The sequence below is a fragment of the Tetranychus urticae genome, chromosome 3 (genome assembly GCF_039701765.1).
Source record: "Tetranychus urticae isolate SD_2017Ah chromosome 3, NJAU_TeUrti_SD_1.0, whole genome shotgun sequence".
In the NCBI taxonomy this organism is placed as follows: Eukaryota; Metazoa; Arthropoda; class Arachnida; order Trombidiformes; family Tetranychidae; genus Tetranychus; species Tetranychus urticae.
Window position 1 is genome coordinate 22,062,081 of NC_142960.1, and position 10,397 is coordinate 22,072,477.

Here is a 10,397-nt window from a genome sequence, read left to right on the forward strand (position 1 = left end):
AATATTGTTTACTTGAGAGTAATTTGAAAACCTGGATTTACCGTTTATTGCTTCTCGTAAGAGTCATTTAAATTTCATTAATTGATCTCGAAATTGTTTTAATTGTTGTGCTACGTTTTTACTTGCTAGTTATTTATTTAAAATAAATCTGTTTAAACTTGTTTTCGTTTTGCTGTTGTAACTGATTCTTCTTTTTTTCTTCTCAAAACAATGACTGATTCTTGTGTCAACAATTTAGAGGATAAATTATCTCTCATTTCGAAAAATCTTGAGGTAATGTATATTTTTATTTCAATTTTTTATTTTTAAACCACTACAATGAGGGTAGTTATCGACCAATTTATCAGACTAGCAAGAACGAGATGATTTGGTCTATTGCAAGTGAACAGTTACATTTATCATTTCTGCTTTTTTTCTATTAATTAATCAGTCCAAGCAACCTTTATCTTCATTAGATTCTAGTTCTGTATACGTTCTAGTTTTCTCTAGATATCTGTTGAGTTTGTAAACAATGTCTAACAATCTGTGCTTTTATTCGGTTTGATTCCAGTGTTTGTTTACATGTTGCTTCATTCTGTGTCTCATTTTGCTTCATCTGGTTTCTTTCTTTTCACATTCTAGTTAATTAGCGATGCTGATAACTTGAAATCTATTTTAGACCAAAGAAATCTGAAAATTTGCTGGGAAATACCGATAACTGGTAAACCTGATTTGTCCTACATATACTCGATCCTTAAAGTTTCCGATTTCATTAAAGCCGGCTGTCATGTGAATATTATATTTGCTGATCTTTTGGGTTATCTGGATAATGTTAAATCCCCCCTAGATTTACTTGAATCAAGAAGCTCACTATATAAAAATGTATTCATTGGAGCCTTTGAATCTCTTGGTATTCCATTGGATAATGTAACCTTTTCCAAAGGTAGTGATTTTCAATACGATAAGGATTATTCTCGCGATATTTTTCGATTAGCATCGATTGTTACCGAAACAGACGCATGTAAAGCCGGATTGGAAGTTGTCAAACGAGTTGACCATCCGCTACTCAGCGGCTTATTATACCCTGTATTGCAGGTTCGTTCTAAATTTCTTCTTCAATACTTTTCCCTTTATTGTTCCTTTTATCAATTTGTCTACATTTAATGATGATGATGAACTACTTTTCTTTCTATTCCATTTCTAATGTTAACTCTTATCATTCCACGTCTACAGATTCTTGATGAAGAACACCAAAAGATAGATGCTCAATTCGGAGATGTGAACCAAAGAGAAATTTTTAATCTTGCCGAAAAATATTTACCACAGATTGGATATTCTAAGCGAATACATCTAATTCAACCTCAAAGTAATCATTTTGCACTTTAATCCATAACTGTTGATTTAAATTTTTTTAACAACTTTGTTCTATTTCTTTCTAATTTCAGTTAAATGGCTGTCTAATTTAACTCCTAATCCAGTTGAGGATGATGTCAGGATTACTCTTCTAGATCCACCCGAAAATGTGAAACGAAAGTTAAAGAAAACCTTTTGTCAGCCTGGAAATGTTGAAGATAATGGCGTTTTATCGTTTGTTAAACATATCATTCTTCCATTTTTCAATGAATTTCGCCTTATGAGAAAAGAAGCTCATGGTGGACCAATTGATTATACCGATTTTACTAAAATCGAAGAAGATTTCAAGAGTGAGGTAAAATCAACAAAAGCTTTGATTAAACTTACAACAAACTGTATCAAACAGGATAACTCAATAGCAATAATTTTGCCACTGTAACTAGTCTTATGAATAATCATATTTTATTGCCTTTTTTATTACTCTTTTAGCAATTACATCCTGATGATCTTAAAAAGTCAGTTGAAGTTTACATAAATAAACTTCTTGATCCCATAAGAAGTAAATTTGAAGATGATGAAGGGAAAAAATTGATTGACTTGTCCTATCCTGCTCCTGTCAAATTCAAGAAAGTTAAAAGTAAGTTGACAATTTGTGCTTGCATTGGTTGATTTTCATAGAAATAATTTCTCTATTAATTTTACTTATAGAGGAAAAATCAAAGAATAAGCCAGAAGCCTCTGAAGAGGTAAAACCAAATGCTGACGAGCTGAAAAAACAGGAAGAGAAATACAATTTGATCACTAGAAATCTGGAAGAAATTCTTGGAGATGAAAGACTCAAAGAGGTACTTAGCCAAAGAGATCTAAATCTTTACTGGGGAACAGCAACAACTGGTAAACCTCATGTAGCCTATTACGTTCCAATGGCCAAGATTGCTGATTTCTTGAAAGCAGGTTGTCATGTAACCATACTATTTGCTGATTTACATGCATACCTCGACAATATGAAGGCTCCTTTCGAGCTATTAGAATTGCGAACCCAATATTATGAGAAAGTTTTAAAAGCTGCTCTTGAATCTCTGGGTGTTCCCATTGACAAACTAGTTTTTCGTAAAGGAAGTGATTATCAGTTTGACAAAAAATTTACTCAAGATATTCTGAGGTTAGCTGCTGTCGAAACTATTCATGATGCTAAAAAAGCTGGAGCTGAAGTAGTTAAACAAGTTGAACATCCACTATTAAGTAGTTTACTTTACCCTGGACTTCAGGTAATTGCGAAATTGTCGCTCTTTTTATCTGATCATTTTTTAATTTTTGTTTTTTTTCTGTACTAGGCACTTGATGAAGAGTTTTTAAATGTTGATGCTCAATTTGGTGGAGTAGACCAAAGGAAAATATTCACATTAGCTGAAAAATATTTACCTTCTTTAGGATACGTTAAAAGAGTTCATCTCATGAATCCTATGAGTAAGTTTAGCTAAATTATATTAAAAATATCTTGTTAATAATGCTTACACTTTTCTAAATTTCATCTTTTTTAAAGTTCCTGGCTTGGCTGGTGGTAAAATGAGCTCTTCCGAGGCTGATTCAAAATTAGATTTATTAGATCCACCTGAAGTGGTCAAGAGTAAACTTGAAAATGCTACTTGCGAGGCTGGAAAAATTGAAGACAACGGCCTGTTAGCTTTCGTCAAACATGCAATCTTCCCAATATTTCACGAAATTAAATTAACTGTTGAAGAAACCAAGTATAAAACCTTTAACTATGAAAATTACCCAAAATTGGAAGCTGATTTCAAAGATTTGGTAATTATCTAAGCCAACTATTTTCCATTTTGTTGTTGAAAAAAACTAATTATCATTTGAATTGTCTTTCTTACCAGAAATTATCACCTGATGATCTTAAATCAATGGTCGCTGTCTATGTTAATCGCCTTCTTGAGCCTGTTCGTAAAAAGTTTGAAGACCCTGAATTGAAAAAATTAGTTGAATCTGCCTATCCGACAAAACCACAAGGCGATGTCTTAAAACGTTCAGAAGAGTAAACCTTGCCATTTGCTAAAAAATGATTAAACAATCTTTGCAAACGTCATAAATTTATCTTTTGATACAATGCAAAGTTTTTATTCAATTCAATTGGATGTATAATTATTAACCATGAAAATCATCCTGACTAAATTCTATTTTCTTACAGACAAATATATATTTCTATCAACACTCTTACTGACTAATATTGTGTCGTTGTAAAAAAGTGATATGAAAAATGTGTTTAAATGATTGATTAGTTAGATCGTTTAACTGATGTAACTGTGATGCAATAGAAATGCAGCCATTCGAAGTCAATACAATTTCATTAAGTTTATTGATTGGACAGTTGTGAATTTACTTAATCGATTGGTATCTGTTAAGCATAAATTGATTGACCATAAATGAATCCATGATTAAACCTTGACTTACTGCTTATTCGTGTTCTTGGCTTTTCTAATCAATTACTAGTTTTGAAGGAATGATTATTAAATTATGAATAAAACTGTGGATGTTCAAAGTTGGGAATTAGATGCTGACTCTCAAGTGAAGAGGCCAACATCAATATACAGTGCAATTGTGGACAGTTTTTTCATCAATCGATTTATATGGAAACATCGTCGGTTCCATTTGTTTCTCTCACTTTTGGGAATCGGTGCATTCACAGCTAGAACAATAGCATTTATCCTGGAAATTATTTCAAATCCAAATTCACCAAATCTCTCCATTTCTTCCTTCATCTTATATGCCATCTCTCAGGTCTGGGTTTTGTACGCAGTTTTGGAAAATTTTGCATTTCCTTCTGTTAAATTCATCAAATCATTTGACGAGATTTGGAGTGAATTGCCACTCTCAAGTAAACCTGAAATTGTTACTGCAATAAAAAAATCAAATAGATTCTCTAATATTGTTTCATTTTGTGTTCTTATTAATTCTATCACAATACTTATTGCTTCCTCTACAATTGAATATTTATCCACTCTAAATGCATCCATAATCTACTTTTTAGGCAACAAATCAGTTGAACTTTATGCCAATCTAATTATTGCCAATATACTTCGAGGTTTCCTCATTTCAGGAGGTTATATCAAGATTGGTCATCAATATATTTACAATGAAATTGTTGCTATAGCTGGAGATGCCACTGCTCCTGATTTAAGTTTTTGTCGACTTCGCCATGAACATCACGATCTAGTCCAATGTGGTCATTTATGTGATGCTGCTTTCAGACGATTTGTAACAACAGTCTGTTCTGTCCAAGTTCCCATGGCAGTTTTAATCATCTACAATAATCTTTACATGGATATAGACGTTATCACTAGAGTCAATTATTTTCTTGCTTTACTTGATTTTGGTACTTTCATAGCATTCTTTGTTCCGTGTTTGGTTGGCTTTTATTCATTTCCCTCTCAAGCTCGTGATTATATTTATTTTTCAACTTTGGTACGAAGAAGCAATCTTTTCAAGTCAGAGGTTAGTATCATAAGTGACCGAATAAAAACAGAGGAGTGAAGATTTCAGAGGCAAAAAAGCTTCATTAATAAGCCTGACTCTTGATTTGGTTCTGGTAACTCGTTATATCACTTGCTTTAAACAATTTTTTCACCAAAAAGTATTTCAATTTTCCTTTTCTGATTCAATGAAGTTTGACTATTTCGATAGGCTTTACATTTTATTGACATGATAAACTTGAAATCGTGTGGCATAAAATTCATGGGATTGTACCTGTTGACTCCAGATATTATACCAACTTTCGCTACAATTGTATTTACGTATGTAATGGCTATTCCTAATTTTAGGAATGCAGTATGAATTGATTGGTGAATCGTGAAGACATAAAACTCGAATTTAAAGGTTTGTTGCTAAATTTTTACTGGTGAGTGAATATTTTCAGCAGAAATAATTTGAATATCCAATCCATTTGAACCTAACCTGGTTACTCAATATTTGTTAGCTTATTGATTTGACTTTTTTTATTGACCTTGAATCAATTTTGAATTACAGATATTGCTTTTATAACTGAAACAGATTATCATTTCCAGGTAAAAAGGCTGATTACAAAGCTCGCTAATATGAGATAATTGTTAATATTTGTTCCAATGAAACATCTTTTTTTACACTAATTCATTGTTGTTTTCTCGATCATTTCATAGTTATTACAGACCATATCGCACCTTATAGCGATAGTCCTGGACGACATCCCTTGCCCAGTCCCAAGTACATCACAGCAACTTATCTACCATTTGGAGCAACCACTGATGAGGATCCTAGCAGTTCCTCAGGGACTCAAGATTCTTGTTTGGGCTACTATATGGAGTTGACGGAGGTGGTGAAGGAAAAAACGATTCGATTCGTGTGGCAATAGACAGACCACCGGGCAGAATAAAGTGCTTGGTGCCTTGGCGCAGTGTTTGTTTGATTTCGGCATATCGGCAAAAAAAACAAAATGTAGAAATAAGATCGAAATTAAAGTGAAACCCTTGGTCATAAAGAAAAAAAACTTTAATATCAGATGAATAAATGGTACACAATCGAAATCCAATATTTTGACTGATACTATCTAAGCGAACTACAAGGGAAAACACACTAAATTTTAAACTAATCAAAATTGATTCCCAGAATTGCAATAAAAAGGGTGGACAGGCAGAGTTCATAGTGCTCTCGGCCCTATTATTGATTTTCTATTGGTTGCCCACTTGACATGTCTACGATCCTGGCTTTTCATCGTAAGTAGTAAAGGTTGACTATTGTGTCAAAAGGCGAGGTCTATTAAGACAATTTGGTGGACAAAAAGTGATGTTTGATTTGGTTGATCTGGCGGATGTGGCAGATTGGGTGGTGGCCTTAGATTAGGCCATAAACATTCTTAGTTACACACCTCTCAATTCTGACAACTACTACTGCGTCCCCACGTCTAAGTTTTGTATAAAACTTGAAGTATCCAACATAAGTAAATCATAATATCTCCAATCTTCAAAGAAGAAAGTTAAACTAACTTCTATCTTTTTCATATAACAATTTTTCAAAGTTAACCTTTTTTATCTTTAACTATGAGTGACCTACCAGAATTATGTGCTCATGCTGACTTTGACAGTCATCTGAGTAACGAAGATTGAAGGAAATGCGAATTCTATCGTATTCAAACCTTCTATTGTGAAATAGATCAGTAGCCAATTGCTTTTGAAAAGATCTATGAAACTGCAGCCCATGAATTTTTCTATACCGCCTGGGGTCGAATTGTTGTATATGCTTTTTGTGGATGGCTCTACAAAACTCCTTTACAAATAGTGATATGTTCAGAAAAGTGAAGTGGCTTCAGCAGCATCATTATCATCAGGTCCTAAAATGCCAGTTGCTGACTGCATCGCTGACCATTCATTGTATCATCGAGATGATCGATCGTATGAGTGCGGAGTATATCTTTTGTGACATTTTCCTAAATTTTATGCCTGATTTTTCATTCTGTTTTTCCCTATCATTTTATAATATAATCTGTATAATATATAATATATAATTTATTTGATTTATCATGAGTGATAACGAGGTTTTGTTCAAGACAGTAATTGCAGAGACATGTGTTGCGTAACTGCGAAGTTCAACTAACCATCAATGGAAATAATATCACCTTTTGCCCTCCACCTCAACTTCCTACACCACCGTCACCATCATATTCACCTACACCGTATTACGAAGATTTGATTCCATGTTCCTCTCGAACTTCCTCTCCCTGCTTTTGCAAAAATATTGTCAATTTGTTCTTTTCTAAAAAGAGACAAACAGGGGAAGAGGGAGTTCGGAGACTATTCGATCAACCCCAACCATTGTGCTAAAAAGCAAAAAATGTAGAAGTTTCATTTAATTCGAAAATAAAAACTTCAAGAACTTTTGATAAACTTTGTTTCATTGCTTTTTTCTTGTCCCACCCCTTTGACTCTTCCCTACTAATTCACTACTAATAATAACTGGAAAAAGTGCCAAATTGGACAAAAACGATTGTGCTATTATAGCCAATTTTGCATACATAAATTTCATTCTCAGACGTGCAAATGCATGTTTGGCTCCTTTCTTCCCTAAAGAGGTAATCTTTTCCTGAAAACAACCAAGAAATTGAATAAATTGAATATAACAGATGCTTGAGAGATAAAAAGCTTTTTCCAAAGGCAGCCAGGTCAGTAAGGTCAATTCGTTAACAAACCATGAACTCTGTTAATTAAAAAATGTTGCATTTTGGTCAACACTTTTCATAAACATCAGCCATGGAAATACTTTTAAACCCATTTTTTACAGGCTGAATCAAAAGGACTGACGCCATCTAACATTTATGGATTTTTATTATCATTTTTATAATCATAATTCATCATTTGATGCCTTAAACATTTCACACAAAACCGTGTTCAAACCGAAGACTATTTTTGTTAGATTGTCAAGTTATTAATCATCGAAATCCAAATGCAGACTAATCCACTTTAGACTCGATCGATTAAGAGTCTCTAATAGATGATATTGTAACTTTAAAGCTAAAGATTTTACATCTTGTCAGTTCTAGCCCAAACTACAAGTATTAGATAGATTAAACTAAGAAGTAAATGAATTTCGGAATGAAAAACATGTCAAGTGTTAATTAATTGAGGAGTATTAGAGCAAATTCAAATTGTTCAGCTCTAAGCTATTATGCAAGGATTAGACCATTAAGTATTCAAAATATCCTGTTTTATGAGATCATTTGATCGGACATTATTTCCTGTATTCAATCCCTTTTCCCTACAGTCCCTGTAGTCATCATTTTAACCGCATTCAAAACCCGCTAAAAAAGTCTGTTCACACAAAATTCAGTCTCCAACTCTGGTCGACATGATACTCGAGATCGTAAAAAATCTATCTAAAGTTTCTAGTTTGTTTTAATCACTTTCATTGTCTAAAGAATCGAGTGATTCAAGTTATGCTGAAAAACGATTCCTCGTGTGAGTTCTCGATTGTTGCAAAGTTAATCTCTAAACACTTTGCAAGTTTTCAATCATCAACAGAAATAATTTAACCCAACAATTCTTGGAAATTGCATTTTGATTATTAAATATCAAAAATCAAGATATGAATAAAGAATGATAAAATTGTATAATGATACGTAATTATTTGTTATTAACTGTAGTACAGCTTTTTTGCACGTATTTTTTCCAATTGAAAATGTATATTAAATGTTATCTTTATTTAAATTGGATTTCAGATTTTCCTTTATCGATTCTGTATTACTTCAATAACTGAAACAGATAACAATTTGCATTAACAAAGGCTGATATCAAAGTTTTATAACATTGTGGGAGTTAAGCAAAAATATTGCTTGATTGCGATTGATAAACGTGCTCTGACATTGACTTTTGGAAAAAGAAAATCAAATGATTGAATTGAAACAATCACCTGATACGAATGATTGAGAAAGCCTTCAGGTACACATTAGTTACAATATAATGTCATGAATTATCTAACTCTTGTTGTGATAAAAATGAGATAACTACTATATAAAACGCCGGAAAAATTAACTTTACTGTCAATTCATTTTCAGTTCATCTTCTTTGAATAATTGTTGACTCAAACTAATTGATTTAGTAGTCTCATTATAAAAACATTACAATATGACAACTATCTATTTGAACTGTGTCGTTTTGATCACAATTGGTCTATTTATTGCAACAAGTGAATCATTTGTAATCCATCCTTTGAAAGCGAAAGATGCCTACAAACCAATACCGACTACTGATCCAATGGTTGTAAAAGATGTCAACTTCGTTGTGTCTGAAATCAATCGACTCTCGGCTACCAAATATCTGGTTAAACCTTTGAAAATAAAGAAATCTGCTATTCTGTTGAATGAATATATCAACCTAACATTTGAAGTTGGAACCACAGTTTGCCTTAAAGGTTCAACAACACCACTTGATAAATGTACACTTGATGCTAAAAAGGTATGTAATAAACAATTTCTCATCGGGAATGAAACTACAATTAACCATCACATCTCTTTCTTTCAATAGCCAACTACGACATGCAAAGAAGTGATTGTTGACAATACACCTTGGAGAGAAGTTAAAATGAAGGTAACCCAATTTGGAAACTGTCAACCTTAATATCCATGGTTATGGTTCCCGCCAACGTCCAACCACTCACAGACGGCTTCTGCAATAACAAATACAAATGAATGTAAAGACAAATAAATATAAATTAACCACTGTCCAACCTTACCTCGAAAATTCGGATTGAAAACAAAGAATCCTTCCAATTAATACTTAACTTGATCTGACCTGAGTTGTAAATTGACCATAAGAGATATTAAAGACGCTTTTTTCACCTATCAAAAATGAATTATTAGAAGTGCATTATCTTTTTATCAACTTACAGTAAATCCTTGGTTAATTCATATGCTCATGTTGACCGGCCAGCCGCGACAGCTTTTAAGGCTCCGTCTACCTTCCAATTTGCTAGGCTTTATCCAACTGAGCTGGGTATCAATCAGGTAGGCGAATATTTGGAAGGCGATTTGCTAATGTCGCCCGCATTCGGGATTTGGCAAGATTCGAACGATAGACCCTTATATTACAAAATATTAGTAGTATTATTGCAACCACTAGCCTAACGGTTAATAAGCATGGCTTGATTAATACATAAAAAGCTTCATCTAATCTTAATTAGATGGATGCTAATTTTCAGTGTTTCAACGAAAAAACGACGCCATCTTGCTGATTTTATGGAAGCTTAACACACATGCATAATCGAGGTGTCACAGTGTTGCATGACCATTGCAATTGAAAATACATACGACTTTATTGGAATAAATAATGATAATAATCGTGATGATGATGGTTGGATAATAGATTGTTGAGAATCCTCGAATACTTACTCTTTCTCTCGCATTGCTTGAGTGAATGTAGCTACATAACCAATGGCAAAACCAATGCCAATAAACATTTGACAAATAACAACCAAAGTAACAGAGCCGATTGTTTTTGAGTATAAAAGTTATTATTATGAAATTAAAGTTTTTAATAAAC

At 33.0% G+C, this 10,397-nt stretch overlaps 3 protein-coding genes across 6 annotated transcripts; all 3 read left to right on the top strand.

Annotated features, from left to right (window-relative positions):
• Nucleotides 1-3: 3 nt before the first annotated feature.
• Nucleotides 4-3,795, top strand: TyrRS (Tyrosyl-tRNA synthetase). Its single transcript, XM_015932372.3, has 9 exons — nucleotides 4-273; nucleotides 622-1,074; nucleotides 1,213-1,345; nucleotides 1,425-1,687; nucleotides 1,822-1,969; nucleotides 2,041-2,600; nucleotides 2,667-2,799; nucleotides 2,876-3,138; nucleotides 3,216-3,795. The coding sequence occupies exons 1-9, from the start codon at nucleotides 211-213 to the stop codon at nucleotides 3,375-3,377; spliced, it is 2,178 nt and encodes a 725-aa protein (XP_015787858.2). The 5' UTR covers nucleotides 4-210; the 3' UTR covers nucleotides 3,378-3,795.
• A 57-nt stretch (nucleotides 3,796-3,852) lies between these two features.
• LOC107364693 (uncharacterized) lies at nucleotides 3,853-5,838 on the top strand. 4 transcript variants are annotated; one of them, XR_016199669.1, is made up of 4 exons: nucleotides 3,853-4,830; nucleotides 5,020-5,233; nucleotides 5,362-5,399; nucleotides 5,511-5,837. XR_016199669.1 is itself a non-coding variant. In XM_025161376.2 (3 exons), the coding sequence occupies exons 1-2, from the start codon at nucleotides 3,853-3,855 to the stop codon at nucleotides 5,167-5,169; spliced, it is 1,128 nt and encodes a 375-aa protein (XP_025017144.2). In that variant the 3' UTR covers nucleotides 5,170-5,211; nucleotides 5,511-5,836. The 4 variants fall into 4 exon arrangements, 1 of the variants encoding a protein (XP_025017144.2); XR_016199668.1 differs by having other exon boundaries at nucleotides 5,362-5,838; XR_003082730.2 differs by lacking the exon at nucleotides 5,362-5,399.
• Nucleotides 5,839-8,915: 3,077 nt separating this feature from the next.
• Nucleotides 8,916-9,711, top strand: LOC107364766 (uncharacterized). Its single transcript, XM_015932196.3, has 2 exons — nucleotides 8,916-9,314; nucleotides 9,384-9,711. The coding sequence occupies exons 1-2, from the start codon at nucleotides 8,985-8,987 to the stop codon at nucleotides 9,474-9,476; spliced, it is 423 nt and encodes a 140-aa protein (XP_015787682.2). The 5' UTR covers nucleotides 8,916-8,984; the 3' UTR covers nucleotides 9,477-9,711.
• The last annotated feature ends 686 nt before the right edge of the window (nucleotides 9,712-10,397 follow it).